This window comes from Orbicella franksi, chromosome 11 (assembly GCF_964199315.1).
Source record: "Orbicella franksi chromosome 11, jaOrbFran1.1, whole genome shotgun sequence".
In the NCBI taxonomy this organism is placed as follows: Eukaryota; Metazoa; Cnidaria; class Anthozoa; order Scleractinia; family Merulinidae; genus Orbicella; species Orbicella franksi.
Window position 1 is genome coordinate 4,141,610 of NC_138155.1, and position 15,686 is coordinate 4,157,295.

At 39.5% G+C, this 15,686-nt stretch overlaps 1 protein-coding gene and 1 long non-coding RNA gene across 5 annotated transcripts; one reads left to right on the forward strand and one right to left on the reverse strand.

Moving 5' to 3' along the window:
• Positions 1 to 1,092: 1,092 nt before the first annotated feature.
• On the forward strand, positions 1,093 to 11,706 carry LOC145460573 (ZP domain-containing protein-like). 4 transcript variants are annotated; one of them, XM_081445429.1, is made up of 7 exons: positions 1,093 to 3,843; positions 3,914 to 4,049; positions 4,550 to 4,912; positions 6,183 to 6,390; positions 7,176 to 7,492; positions 8,026 to 8,234; positions 10,034 to 11,706. In XM_081445429.1, exons 2-7 carry the CDS (start codon positions 3,980 to 3,982, stop codon positions 10,058 to 10,060), a joined length of 1,194 nt encoding a protein of 397 aa, XP_081301555.1. In that variant the 5' UTR covers positions 1,093 to 3,843; positions 3,914 to 3,979; the 3' UTR covers positions 10,061 to 11,706. The 4 variants fall into 4 exon arrangements, with proteins under 4 accessions (XP_081301555.1, XP_081301553.1, XP_081301554.1 ...); XM_081445427.1 differs by having other exon boundaries at positions 1,093 to 1,599; XM_081445428.1 differs by having other exon boundaries at positions 1,093 to 4,049.
• Positions 11,707 to 11,773: 67 nt separating this feature from the next.
• Positions 11,774 to 15,678, reverse strand: LOC145460586 (uncharacterized). Its single transcript, XR_014039865.1, has 3 exons — positions 15,563 to 15,678; positions 12,874 to 12,978; positions 11,774 to 12,465 (listed from the first exon to the last, which is right to left on the reverse strand). It is a non-coding gene; the product is annotated as an uncharacterized LOC145460586 (long non-coding RNA).
• Positions 15,679 to 15,686: the final 8 nt, after the last annotated feature.

Consider the following 15,686-nt stretch of genomic DNA (forward strand, 5'->3'; position numbering starts at 1 on the left):
GTAAAACAGCCATATTTCGTTGAAATACAAATGGTTTGTTTCGTTTTATTCCAGTGCGAAATATCGTATTCCAAACTCATATCTGGTAAAAGTATAGACTAGTCTCAAAAACGGAAATTGTTTGAAATCATCAGGTGTTTAATTTGTTTCGTGTGTTTTTGCTTTTTGTGTTTCGATTCATGCGTTCGTCCTATAATTACCATGCTGACTCGTTTTAAGACAGTTTACCTTTGATATTATAAAGAAATAAAGGAATATCACACCTGAATTAAATAAAACGTTCTGCTCACAGTAGTCACTCTAGTGCAATTTGCTCAGCAAAATTTTGAATTTTTTTCCTTGATCCGATCCGTGATCTGATACGTGATCCTGTCCGATCCAGATTTTGTCGACGCCGGAAGAGCTCGAGCTGTCTTTTTTTTTTTTTTTTTTGCATTGCAGACAGTTCATCTGATGCCAGAGAAATATGGATTACAATGTTAATCCGGGATTAAAATGGACAAGTCTTTGTGATAAGCCGCTTTAGGCACTTGCACTGATTGGGAGACATGTTATGTTGCTGGGTCAAGATACCTACCAAGTACACACAAGACGACGTGTCTATAGCCAGATAAATGATGCTTTCCAAGTGGTCTATTTTGTCACGGGGACAGTACAGGTCGCCTGATAGTGCACAAGAGACAACACTGGAAATTTGTGCTATGTTGTCCCTGAGTAACATGTTGCACAAATTCAAGCAGGTTTGAATTTGTACATTAAGGCGTGGGGACAAAGTTTGCTCACTTCGGCAGCATTTTCAGATGGAATTAGGTGCGTCACACGAGGAGAACTGTTACTGTGACTTGTTGTTTAGTGTGTGCCGACCTTAAAATTGAAATGATTTTTTGTGTCAAACTTGTTGAAAACACCTTGAAAGGTAATTTTGAGGAAAGCTTCAAGTGAAAACTGAAGGTCAGAAACATTTTATAAAAATCTTATCTGGTTGTACTGATTGAACTGGCATCAATATTGTGAGCAAACCTGGATTAGCTAAATCGCGCTTTGAACCATTGGCTCCTGGTGGTTATGAGCTAGAAATTGTATCGTTTACAGAGACTTTGATCAGCCAATCATAATCCAGAATTACGATGTGTTATTTACACTGGTGTTATACTTTTTGCACTTTTTGGTGTTACACTTAAACTGCACTGCTCTCAGCCAATCAGAATCGAGTAATTTTTTCATGTATATTATAAGGCGAGAGACACGTAAATTACGTGCCTCAGGTTTACAAGGTTTACAAGGTTTACAAAACGAACAATCTGGTAATAAAATTAAAATATCAAAATAGTGACGTCTGTGGGCAAAACCGCGCTTTTGTCCTGCATGAAATGAGCACCAATCACATGTTTGCGTTCAAGTGTGGACTTAAGCGGTCAGCATTCTCCGCAGTTTGTGGAATTACAGTAGTGTGAACGACAAAATCTACGTGCGATCTCGCTGTTTGCCGACTCTAAGTAAAGACAGAGAGAGAAATAAGAAAATGTGAACTGTAGATGAACTTACCGGAGTTCTTTTTTCTGGAGGTACGTCAAAAGAAGACGATTAAACTGGAAAACGGTGAGTTGTATTTGCTGTAATTAAGTTCCGGAGCTAATGTCGCAAACACAACGAGCTACGTTTTGCAAGAAAACTAAACTAGAAATTTCGATATAAACCGGCAAGGAAGCGTTCTAATCGATTTTGCTTTGCTGAACCAAAACTTCTCAGGTTCGTAGGCGAGAGTTCGAGTAAGATAAGCTGAGTTTTGGCCTAGTTGGTCAAGCGTGGCTTAAGTTGGTTATGCATATTATAAAAGAAGGTTCCTTTTTCAGCTTTTTGAAAACATTCGCGATGAACTGCGATGAACTTTGCTACCCGTTGGCTTTTTGCAGGCCACATCATTGTGAATCATAATGGCATCTATATTACTTGTTTGAGTTTTATCACATCTCCGTAGAAACAAACAAGAACTTGAACTTAGAAGATTGCAACCAAATTCCTATATTGGAGTTGTTGATCACTTGTTACTATGAGCACTTGTTGCTTTACGATTTCAATGGATGCCTTCAGTTCTTGAGAGTAACGGATATTGATGGTTGGGTGACCCGCCAAACATTTATCTAACCCGTTAATTCAGTCACAACTCTAATACCAAAAATCTAACCGGTACAAAAAAGTCTGTTGTTCATGATGTTTTTTTTTTCGTTTGTTTTTTCACATGTCGTTTCACGCCGCTGATTTTGATCATTCTGGGTTTGTTAGCCAGGCAAAAAAAAAATGATAATAATAAATAAATAAATAAATAAATACTTAGCCGTGGTAATGGGAATGTCCTGCTTTGTAGTTGAAATTCACATGTTCAGCTCAAAGTGACTGACAAATAGTATGTTAACTAACTGCGAAATGTTCCGTCGCTTTTAAATTTATCAACCTTCGGCCGAGTCCAATTCCATCCATAACATTCATAAAGTTAACTTGCTGAATATCTATTAATAACCTTACCCCTAACCCTAACCCAAAGAATGTATAAACCTAGAAACTAATATTACGACTGAACTTGATTAAAATGATATTTCTCCGTATTCAGACACAAATTAAAATCTAGTGATTCGGAGGGCTCGAGCTTCACTACTCTCTAACAGCTTTAATTTCGTTAGCAAGTATTTAGTGTATGCATAAATTTTTAACTTTGCATAATACAATCTAATGTTTTTTTTTTTCGCGCTCGCTGCAATTAATCTAAAACCCAGTCGACTTATGCCACGTGCAGTTTATGCTTACTGTTTTCTCGAATCTCAATGAAAGAATACGAACACTAGCTTCTCTAAAGATGTCATATTGGATCCAAACGTAATCACCGTGGTTTTATTATGTGACGCTCTAAACCACGCCTCAGTGAACTTAGTTAAGTGTGTTCTTGACGAGCTAGAGATATTTTGCCTCAAGCGATCACTGAACCTTAACCTTGAAAAAAGGCTTTCATCAATGTTTATAATTTGACAACTGAGAAGTTTTTGATCAGTATACCGCGACAATATCCATATCTCTTTTCTACACCCAATCGTAAGTCTATTTCTTTTTCGTGTTGTAACAATTTCAAGGTGATTAAACGGTCCTATATAACAAGGCCTAGGAGAATGAAGTATTTATGAAGCAAGTCAGCAGGTTCTATGCTAGAGGATAAACAAAAGGCTTAAAAAAATCCGCTGGCACAACTTGTTTCGAAACTCCTTAAACGACGATTATTTTCGACGTCTATATTGCTGCCACCCCAACCTGTAAATAGTTTGTAAATATTATCATCGAATTCGTTTAGTACTAAGCCAGATATGAAAACTTAGCCAGATAATTAAATAACAATAAAAAGAAATTTAGAAATCAAATCCAAGCAGAGCATGCAACACATCCCTCACGGCATGCTAAGCTCATTTTACGATTCTCTTGATCACGTATGCTCCCAAGGCAGAGGGATCGATTTTGAAACTCACATTAATCATGGCAGCTCGCTTTACATGCAGGCTTTTCCCGCAGTTCGTCCTAAACTTCTAGGAAAAAGCAAGTCTAACAAGCAAGTCAAGGCTCGTTTTCCACCGCTCACTTGTGTCCGGTTTTGGGGGAGCGAGGGTTTCTTTCTCGAACTGCGGCTGATAATCTAGCCTACGTCCTGCCCCAAAATAAAATGCTCCTCTTCTTCATCCAGCAGCTTAGTCCAGTCCCTGAACTCTCTCTTCCCCGCTTCATATAAGAGTAGGGTTAAAACCCCTATATAAAGTGTTGAGGGACTGAACAACCAATGGTTCACCGCATTGTCACAATATTAAGGTAACAAAAATGATTCATTCTTGGGATCATTTTACCGTCTCAACACCAATATCGCTTTCCTTTTTTTCAGCTGTATAACAGTCACCGTAGGTCATCTAAGTGAAACCTTCTTTGAGCAAGAAGAGGCGCTGGAGACATGACACGCATCTTGAGATTTTTTCTCGTCCTGCTGTTTGGATCAGTCCAAGATGGTGCTTCTGCTCAAGGTAGATTCATTATAGTCACTGCTTTACTTTGAATTCGCCGGACGTCCTTTAATAGAGATGCCTCAATGAAGTAATAAAAAAATTATAGCGGGAGTAAATATGCGTTCTGACTTTCAAACGGAGCAGTTTATGTAAATACGATATGGGAGAAGAGTGAAGTTGAATGCAGTTTCAGAAATCCTTGCAATTGGGGAAAAAAGTAGGTTGCATTATTTGACTAAACTGACGGTTCTCCGACATACTTTTTTAGTTTGTTTACTTGATATTTGTTTTAGTTTGGAATCTATGCACGCTCATGATTTTTTCATCTTTGCAAAACCTGCGCAAGAACTGAAATTGAAGTAGCGTTTCGCGCCACGTTATCTTTGGCTCAACATTTTCCACCAGGGCAGCGTTTGCTGGTCACGTTTAACAAAACTGTTTAGCCACGTTACGTTTCCGACAAGCCACATCCTACCCATTGAGCGAGATTTTTCTTTTTATCTATATTTTTTCACCAGATCTGGGGACTTATTCCTCGTGTTTCTCCGAGCACATGCTGGTAGAAGTGGACCTCACCCAAAATCCCGTTCTTGTTCCCAGTGAAATACATCTTAACGACATCAACTGCAGAGCAACTGGGATCAACGCCACGTTTGCCTCGTTTAAAATACCGCTCAGTGGCTGTGGAACGATTCGAGATGGATCAGACCCTCATGTTTTGGTTTTCTCCAATACTGTGCGCTGGTCTCCGCAGCAACAACCTGGCCAAATCCAGACCCGTATATACGGGTTCCGGTCCCGTATTATCTGTAGGTACGCTCGCAATGGTACTGTAAGCGTTTCAATAGAACCTGTTCAAGGGATTTCAGTCGATCAAACAGGTACGAAATATTCTAAGTCCTTTTGTTTGTGGTTAATCATATGCCTTGCTGTAAAGAACCGAGATAAGGTCAGTTTTATATCGTGTAATCATGGTTACAAGTAAAGGAGTTCAGTCACGGTATTTTGAGTTATTTTGGCCACGTACTAAATTACTTTTAAATTGAAGGAAATTTGAAAATAGTAGTTTACTAAGATAGAAAGACACCAAAGAGATAGCAAAAAACCACAAAGGAACAAGGATGGTTAAAGATGAAGCAGATTGACACGGATTACAAAAGACGAACTTGAAAAAATTAGGCTAAATTTTTCGAGATGCACAAACGGCGACGTAGCTCCTTTAATTGTATGAGGTAGCGCTGGCCCATCTACTCACGCACTCTCCATATTTGTGTTAACAAATAGCTCTGTATTTGTTCTGACGTATAAAATCACCTACAAACAACAGAAATTCTTAAGATCTGAGTCTGCCTAAGTTGAGAAACACTAAAGAGGCAATGACAAATCAACGAAAGACAAGGATGGGCAAAATTGGGAAAGATTGAGTGGGATTACCCTCAGATTACCGGTGAATAAGTTTGAAAGCTACTACGTGAAATTGCCTACCATCAAACGTGACCCGGCACCAGCATCAAGAAAGGACGATCTATAGATCATCCTCTTTTACCAGTATACACAGGACTCAGTGACAGGAGCCCATCACCCGGAGCCTCGATGCGTACTATAACGTAGAGTCAACCCTTTCCCGTATCATTCTATTTTTAGAACTGTAATTGGCGCAAGGGTCTCTTGGTTTCCCACGAAATATCTTGTTTCTGCAGATAAACTGAATGCAAAATAGAGGGCAAAAGTGGGGTCTCAGTCTTTGTTGTTACAAACTAAAAGAATGGTCTTAGCTGGGGGTATCATTGGGTATTGAAAAGGGGTCATGTGAAAACTCCCACAAGAGCTGTTAATTTCTAAAAATAGAAAGACACGGGAAAGGGTTGACTCACAGGGTTTGAATAGGAGAGGCATCTTGGAGGCTCCGGGTGATGGGTTCCTGGTATACAAAACATTTTCAACATTTAATCGTCCCTGAGATCCCACAAAAACACATCAATGTATCACAATTTACAGCTTTATTAACTGACTATCACGGTCTTCTCATTTATTGCCCCTATCTTGCTGCCTCTCATTTTGATTGACAGCGTAACCTGGCAAGGCCTTTTTTTTACATCATGATAATTGAGTATCAACAGCATCGTTTATCGCCTGTCTTTTTTGTTTCAGTTTATGGAACATTTTCATTTTCATTTGAAATATTCCGAGAAGCCAACAGGCAAAATAAGCGAGACCTCGATGTCCTGGTGCTTCCTGGTACTCCTCTGTACTTCAGAGTGCGGGTAATATCACCTGACTCAGACCTGGTTCTGCATCTCAGTAGATGCTGGGCTAGAAACAGCGACGGAGATGGTCCACCTGCCTTCATTGAAAAAGGGTAAGAGTTAATTAATTAAAAGAAAAAAAAATGACAGAATAATAAGTGTTTGATACAGCTGCCTTACAAATGCTTACATCGCGTATAAATGTTATTTGAATGACTTAAGTGACATATCTGACATATCAAGAGATCGACAGTACAGTGTTTTTTTTCAATTAATTCCAAACAACGAGAAGAGAGTTAAAAAACACGACGCGCAGTGGAGTATTGATATTTTTGACAAAATTCCCAAAAAATAACCCAAGAACGTGACTGTACCCGGTGTTTGGGTATGTAATCTTAATTAGCATAGATTTCTACGATTTTATTTCTCTGTTTCTCCTTTCTTCAAGACAGTGTTTGACCACATTTTCGTGAAGCAACTCAAAGCTCGTCAAAAATACTCTGCTGCGCGTCGTATTTTCAACTCCCTTCCCAGTGTTTGGAAGTGTGGTCAAACACAGTTTTTAAAGCTCAAAGCGAACAAAGAAAACCCTGTTTTTACCAAGAAAATCTATTTTTACGGTTTTTCTACATAGTACCGGCTAGCTATGTAGCAAATGCGACAGAAGCCCCAAATTAAAACGGCTTGCATTGGAATCTTCCGAAAACTAACGTAGCAAGCTTTGCGTAGAGATATTTTTTATTCTGTGTTGAGAAAATAGGAGAGGAACTGAAGAGCTTTGCATAATTAATAGCGAAGCGCTAAATTTTCACAACAATCGAAAAAAGATACACATCAACAGTAAGGAGAATTACTACTCTGGTCAAGCCGTACTCAGTTCTTTTTCTATTTAACACAGATGCAATAGTGAAACTGATGACACCCTGGTTTATCAATGTGATGCGACTTCATCAATTCAAGACTTCCACCTCAACGCCTTTCGGATACTCAATTCTTCCAACAATCTGGTCTTTCTCTTATGTGACGTCATAGTTTGCCTGAACAACGGGAACAGTTCCATTTGCGAAGATCGCTGCAACAATTGTACCGCGCCGGGCGCGGGAGGGAATGGAAGAAAGAGAAGGTCGTTGGGCGAGAATGGGTACGACTTAGGCTCTAACACATACTCTCTCGCTGTTGGTCCCTTTTCAGTCAAAGAACAAGAAGATGGAGAAGGTTTGAAGATTTGATTTGACTTTTTTTCCTCTCCGCACCGTTGACTGATTTATCTACCGTCACGTTTTGTGACATTTGTTAACCTCGTTCCCAGTGTGCGCTCGGGGTAGTTTTTCAAAATAGCGGCTGAGAGAAGCCATCTTCTTCAAAAGCAACTTAGAAGACGCTGGGATAAGGCTTCCAATTACTTTCGTAAATACGCACTGTGATTCAAAGCGTCTCTTCTTAGTGCCAGTACCACTGACCAACCGTCTTTAATGCGGAATTTTTCATTCGGCTTAAGAAGAGGGGAGGGGGGGGGGGGGAGGTATGAACATGTGCCCTGCTCTAATTTCTTTGGTCCCCTCCATCTGATTTTTTCTGGATCCGCCCCTGATGGTTTCCATGAGCTCTCTTCTTCCTGCTTTATTGAGCGCGGGAGGGGCGGAACGAGAAGATCCTGGGAACGAACTCGATGTTCCATTGGATATAACTGAAATTACTAAAACCATAAAGATCAAAATCAACCATGACATGCTCTCTGTGTATTTTAGATCTAAAAAATCAAGGGGACGTTGACGAAACGGGAAATCAGCTTTCCCTGACTATGGTGATAATCCTGTGCGTTGCGTCACTTGTAGCTGTTGCTATGATCTGCGGGACTATTGTAGTTGTGGTTATGTACAAGCGATGGTCAGCGAAACACGAGGCCCGGACCACAGAGAGCATAATACCACCGGCGACTAGAGCCAAGAAACCTAAGGTCCTTAAATTATAAGTACAAGCGAAAGCTGTCCCCGCTTAGTATACACCAAGCCACATTTTTGGGTCGGTTTGTGACGCGTGGCAAAACTGCTCACATATTTACTCGTGTTTATTAACCTGTATTTTAAACATTTTAGCTTGTTTACACAAGCCGCCGTTTTGGTTGACGATACGAGCTTGATTAAGGGCCCATTAACCGATTTATGCGCGCACTCGCGCGCGTTGCTAAGGAGGTGAAATTGCACTTCCGGTTACTTACGTCAGCCTGAGCGCAGAAAATAAAAATAACTCAATAACTTCCAAATTTGCTCACATTTTAGATGTTTTTCTTTGTGTTTCACAGAATGCAAAGTAAAAAAAGTACAAGCAAAGACAAAATAAGAGAAAGACAGAAAAACAAGAGCAATAGAAACAGAAAAACCAACTCCGTGTGGCTTTGTTTGATCTTACCGAAGTGTGCTGGTAGTGTAAATTGCGCACGCACTGATAGGGTAACTTCCAATATATATCGGGCACACTTCCGGTTTCTTTAAATGCTAAAGGAAACGTGGTTTTTTCTTAAATCCAGCCTTTTTTGACGGATTTCGATTAAAGCCAACGTTGGAAACATAGCTATGCATTCCTTTTTCAAAATCATGCTTTTTTCAGAAAATTACGAGCTTTTTAATACTTTGAAATTCTCTCAAAATCTGACCTTTTAGAAATGAAACAAAATCTATGCATAGCGTAATGAGGATTTAAATTAAAATATTAAATCAATGAAAAAAATTCCGATAAAGTAATTTGCCTGAGAGCCTTTGCGTTTTTTCAGTATTAGTCACAAGACCATGGGCGTGGCCTGATGACGTTATCACTAGTGTTGCTGATCATGAAAAAGTTAAAACACATGAAATAACTCTTAAGTAACTAAAAATGACGAGGTTATATGAAAATAAATTTTCCCTAGCAACGGCTCGAAAAGATCGGTTAATGGGCCCTTAAGGTGATTCCTCACATTTGCATTGCGCATCCTTACTGCGCATAATTTATGGCGTCATTAGCGCGCGCTTGTGCACGCGCATATTGAAAACATGACGGATTTGCCTTGATGTTGAGCTCTGTCAGTTGAAAAATGGCTCTAGCTCACCAACGAGCATGGGCACCCCAATTTTTTTTCCAGTCGTTGTAATCAACTAATCATAAGCTTTGCGTGAGAAAAGATTGATCTAATTTCTATTGCTGGAAATTGAATAAATAAGAAAAATAGCAAATGCACTGCGGTCTTTTCTATTTTGCACTCGGTAACCACGTCAAGAAATTTGGTTCAAATTTTTAATCAAGGATTTAGCTTTCTGTCTGAATCAAACTTAAACGTTTATTTGTGGTCCGACACAATTAATGTATTGACTGTAGTTTAATGCGTGTTCTTATGAGTCCGCGCTTACAAAGGTGTTACAATTACTGGGGATGCGTTCTTATAATAAGCATTAAATAATGCAAAAATGGGGCATTTTCAATGCCTCACTGCTTCTTAATGAGCATGGGCACCCCCCTTTTTTATTTCAAAATTGAAGTTATCTTATGACAAATATTCAGTGGACAAAGTTTGAACAAAAATCTATTGTCACTTTTATTTCAGAGGAATTACCTTAAGCTTGTGTAATTTAAGGTATTTTAGCTTGTATCTCAACTTTTTAATTTTGTTTTTAACTTGTTTTTATGCCTGTATTTGCAACTTTTTGGAGTTTGGTTTTTAGTTCACTCATTTGGCCCGGGAGTATATCTGCTCTTGCTTTAGCCCGTTTTACCTTTTTGTAGGTTGCACTACCTTTTTCGATCAACTGATCACAGAGCAGAGTGAAGACAAGCTAAAGATTTACAGAAAGATTTTTCCCAACGTACGATTTAAATTTTTCCACCAATGCACGTTGCCTGTCAATGTCTTGCGACTCCGCAGGAACATCACTGGTATCTGCTTTTGCGTAACGGCTAAATATGGAAACAGCTTAGAAATTCAAGGCTAACTAAATCATGACTCATATAGGATTTCACTTAAAGTGGCAGAAAACCACTAACATATGAGGCTAATAAATGCTTGAACAGTTTGTAGTCAGTTTGGTTCTGTGTTGGTTGTTCGAATTCACTTCCCCAGGCCAAATATCTTACCTCTACTCCCTGGACACACATGACAAAAATGAGTAGTGAAGGAGCAATAAAATCACTCTCGAACTCCCAGTTTGGACTTTCAGTGTGTCCTTGTATTGTAAGAATTGTATTTCTATACTTTAAGTGAAACAATTTTTAGAAATGAAACTGATTGCCCAGTTTCGTTACCAAAGCTATATCCCGTTCAGCACAAAGTTTCTATTTGAAGGTTTGTCTTTTCGACCCACGGGTTGTTCCTTGAGTCAGGCCTCATTGTGAGTGTCGAGGAGACTTGTTCAAATATCCCCTTTAAATCCATTCCAAATAGTGGCAAATGCCCCACCCCAGTAGCAACCAATGATGTCAAATTTCCGCTCCCTGGGGCACATCATCTAGTCCGTGGCCCGGGGTATGCCCGGTGAGGATATCAATGTCTGTGATAATAACGCGTTAATCGACACGTAACGAAAGACGTTTGTACTTAAAATCAAAAGGCGAAACCATGTTAAGCACAACCTCGTTATGCATTCGGATCACTTTTTTAGAGAATCAGTAAACCGCTGAACCAGAACTTGTAGAGAGGCAGGGACAAAACTCGGACCGGGTCAACTTAGCTTGCTGATTTAAATGAAATGGCAACTATTCGAGAACGAGGCGAAAACAGTAGTTGCCATTTTTACTAGAGCGGTATTCAAAATCGGTGTCGAAAGTAATCGGACAATTACTTTGGTTTTGGTTTTCACGACTACGGTTTGAGATTTGCCGAGTAGTCTCATTGCGAAGTAATTGGTTTGCATTTTGTTTTGGTTTTACGACACTCAATTGAAAACCGCTCTAACCAGCGATCCGAGTTGATCCATCTGCCCTGTACCACTGAAAGAGAACGGAGAAAATGGCCGCGTAATTACTGGGTCCCTCGTACCAGCCTCTCTCGGCTGTAATAACAGGAAGGAACCGCTAAGCGTTCAGGAAAACAGACGAAGGACACGGGAATGTGCACCGACATCGTTCGCCATGTTTTCAAGCGTGAAATTGAGCTCAGGCGATCCGCGACGGAAACAGTATTTTTTGTGGGAAATGTTGTTTCTAATAATATAAGGGAAAGGGTTGACTCACTTAAGGGTATAATACATATGGAGGTTCCTGTTTGTATCTTGTAGTGTTCATTAATTTCTTTTCGCGTCACTGTCATGGAGGCAAAAAGAGACTGCATGTAACATTCAAAATTTGACTGTCATTTGACAAAGTTAAAGGGACTTCCAGTTGGGAAACATTGCAAAACTGCTGAAGTTTGGGATATTGGGATGTTTGACCAAGCTAAAACCATTTCCAATATTTTTTTCAGTGTTTGTCCGTTGAGGGAAAGGACAATCAACTGATATATTATATTCAGCGAATTTCTGGAATCTAAGATACTGGTTGAAAAACACAAAAGTTCTAATATTTTCCAACCTAGCATATACACTATCGTTAACACAGGGACAAATATGGCTTTCCTTATACTTTGTGGGCTGTTTAAGGCCGGCATGGTATTGGGGTATGGCCTTCGCAGCTGATACTTGGTTCATCAAACAAGCTTTCTCTCATAACGCGATGACCTAGCGACCTTGTAACGCCTGCACAGGGAGACTACCTGAGGTACAAAATATTAATGGATATAACCAGCAAGTCTTGCAGGACATTAAAATTAATTCAAGTTTAATGAATCGACTGATTTCCTTACTGACACATGTCTTATGTCTTCCCATGCAGTAATTAGGGTTAAAAGGAAAGCCTATCACCCAGAAATTATGATACAAGACAGAAAAATATCAGAAAAAGAACGGGGGACATCACTCCAGTTTTGCTGGTTTGATATCTTCCATAGATAGATAACAAGAACAATTAGACAGATACAGGACACCATTGCTAAAACCTTATTTATCTCAAATTACAATACTGATTTGATGGGTGTAGTCCACGTACACAATATTGACCAGTAACATGGCAAGGTTGACAAAATATTTTACAAAGAAACAGGCAATCTATTGTCCATAGCAGATGTTGTGGAGGCACCAGTGATACTCCATCGCACAAATTGTCTGTGTCTTACAGTAGAAGTAAACCTGAAAATAAAATGACATTTAAAAAAGTCTAGTCAGTGTTTGCTACTCTTTGATGCATATAAGTGTTACTGATCACTCCATGTGTTGTATTTAAGGAGAGGGATTCGGAAAGAGGAGGCGGGGGAGAGGGGAGGGGAAAGGGTGAAGGACAGGTTGACCAGGAGCGGATCTAAAAATATGAAGATGAATACTGATTTGGTGTAAAAATCCACAAGCATTTTTCCATGAGCTTTAATCTACTAGTACATTAGCTTAAAATTAACTTTTAAAACAACTTTTGTAGCAAGAGGAGGTTTAAATTAGGTGCCCAGGGAAGACAAACCCAATACTCGCCCTGTAACCCCTGTAACTGGCTCTGGCACCTGAGGGTGCTACATGATTTGAATTCTAACAAGATGATTAACTTACCAGAGACTCTATGGAGCTGGAGGAGGAGCCATGAGGTCAATATCTGAAAATTCCCTAGCTGCGGCAACAGCAAGAATAAATATTGCAGTGTGTTTGATCAGTTGCCTGGGAAACAAAGATATCAGCATTTATCAGAAAATACGAACTTGTAGCTACATTACTTTTTGCATGCTTTTTCTGGAGACTAGATTATTGAATTCTTGAAGTGAACAGATGGGCATAAATGGTCACATGCATGAACAACTGCAAAGAAAGAAGAGCCAATTAATGGGTACTCAGCATCATATCAGAATAAATGCTAATGATGCAATAATGTTCAGTTCCATAATGACATTGGTGTAATCCATACAGTGGGCTACAGTAAACCAGACGCGATACGTTGCTTGGACATGAGACACCTCTGAAGGTGCTCTACAGGTATTCAGTAACCTTAACTTCTAGATATTGCGCTCAGCTAAGTGCATTTATAAAGATGCAATGATTTTGGAATTTAAAAATGTTTCATATACATCTGACAAAATCCAAATAATAGTTAGGTTTTTTTTTTGTTTGGTGCTGGAGGCACTGAAAATGCTTAGTGGCACTTACTACAAAACAATTTCAGCCTACAGCTGTACATGTACTTCAGAGTTTCGGGAGAACCCTGGAGATGGTGTGTTCATTTTAATATATGAACATAGCAAACAGGGTTTTCAATAGCCTGCGAGCAGGTCCATGTTGTAGCACAAGTGCGTGTGGCATAGTTGTGTGCGTGAAATTGAGCAGTGAAGCCACGAGACGAGAAAGTGAGCCTGCTCTGATCTCTGCAAATTTTTTATTTCCACCCCGGAAACTGCAGAAAAGAATAAGTCAGTTAATTTTCACCGGAAGTATGAGCTTTGGCAGCTCAGATTTCTTGGGAAAATTGTAAATCTTTTTCATAACAACATGCACACGCGATATCCGTTGTTGATAAAGTTTTGCCGAAGAAAAACTGTTTAAGTTACTGTCTACTAAGGATGCACACTTGATTCCCAGTCATCTTGCTTTGGCAGTCTGGTCTTTTATGATGCTGGTAAATGGGCAAACACCTTCCTGTTGTTTCGTTGCCTGCTTGCAATCACATACGTTTGTAACTGAATTAACTCTTCCCATATGCAGTCGGCAACACGACAAGTACATCTTGATTCATTAACATACTTTCAACTGCTATTTCCTGCTCCCTCTTTAGTTTGAAATTTAACCAGAAATAGACTGAAATTTTGTTAAAACATCAATAATAAGAGCACTCAACTCTTCCTCTGACTCCAAATGTGGGTGACTTGTTCTTTTATTATGAGGTAAATTACTGACTCTACGGGGATTTAATCGCTCGTCATCAAACATAATTGCTTGGCAGTTTCCTTGCCTTTCCCACTTTTCGACCAATGGTATTTTACTTTGCTCAGACGAAGCAGAAATGAAAAAATTACAGAGATCAAGGCAGGCTCACTTTCTGGGTGCCTCTTCACCAGACTCCTTCCTGCCGGATCGCTTTGCTCTTTTCCGCTAGCGCGTGTGACTCAAAGGTGAGCCTGCTTGCAGGCTAGGTTTTCAATAAGTTTTGAGATAGCCGTCTGAGTTAACTAAAGTGGACAGCAAACTGATGAATTTTTTAAATAATTTGAGTGAAAATACAGACAAAGTAGGCAGTGGTAAGGGGTTAATTCTGACAAAGTAGGCGGTGATTTTCACTGGTTGTCGGCTTCTGATGAAACCCCTGAGCAAAGGTCAGTGATGGTTCTATTAAATTAATGCAAAGATCATGTGTCGTATCAAATGCTGTGACACTCAAATGTTTTTCTTTTAATGGACTCATAATTTATGCACGAAACACACTAATACCATCAATAATAATTGATAATAATTATTGATGGTAACACAGAGATACTCCATCAGATTTCCCTTGTTAGTGGTCAGCTGTACCACTTTCATGGAAATGATTTCATCAGACCAAAACTTGCTTAGGATTCTTATGACAGTGGTGTGCATGTAAGTCATACAGCAAACACGGCGTGTCTCATGAGACAGTCACAAGGAAAAAGAACTCAACCATCTGTAGCCCAAACAAAGCATCCGATCTCACTAAGATGATACAAATTGGCACCTTAAACAGTTTCCTCCAGTGATGTCTTAAAACCTATGAAGCAAACTTGGGGTTTTGAACAGTAACTGAAACATGCCCTTTCTAAATTTCTTGAGGAGAATGAACAGCTCGACAGTGGCTTTCTACTCGGACATAAACGCTTTCACCAAACTAAAATTTTCTTAGGATTATTGTGCCAATGGTGGGCACGTAGATGGGATCCAAGTCATGTAGCAAGCATGTTACTTGTCACATGAAACAGACAGAGCTGAACTGACATATAAAATGACGCATAGTATAAAGTTTCCGCTTTCTTTTGTAGCAAACCAGAGCTTAAATCATATACTATTCTTTTTTCGCTCCAGGAGTTAATCTATATGTAAGCTTACTGATGCAGATATATATAAAAATGAATAAGGCTGACTCTATTGATTCGTCTTAGTGTGCACATACTTTGGATACGAGCTCCGTGTGGCAGCGTGTGGCCATCGTACCACGTGCGTATGTAACTTGACATACGAATCATCACGGACATATAATCCTCTGAAGGAGAATATAAAATAATAGACGCTCAGGTTTGCTTACCATTTTGTAGGATTTCTGTAGAAGTCCATTACAAACGCCCCTGCCGTACCTAAACGGCTTCTTGTTGGACTTGATTTTCGGATAGCCTTGGGCGCCATGTTGGAGTTGAGTGTCATGAAAACGA

What these genes read in the sequence shown, in the direction of transcription:
- LOC145460573 (XM_081445428.1), top strand. Translation starts at nt 3,980, where the DNA reads ATGACACGCATCTTGAGATTTTTTCTCGTCCTGCTGTTTGGATCAGTC. An exon ending in AGATGGTGCTTCTGCTCAAG is followed by an intron (nt 4,050 to 4,549) that starts GTAGATTCATTA and finishes TTTTTTCACCAG; the next exon opens with ATCTGGGGACTTATTCCTCG. An exon ending in AGAACAAGAAGATGGAGAAG is followed by an intron (nt 7,493 to 8,025) that starts GTTTGAAGATTT and finishes TGTGTATTTTAG; the next exon opens with ATCTAAAAAATCAAGGGGAC.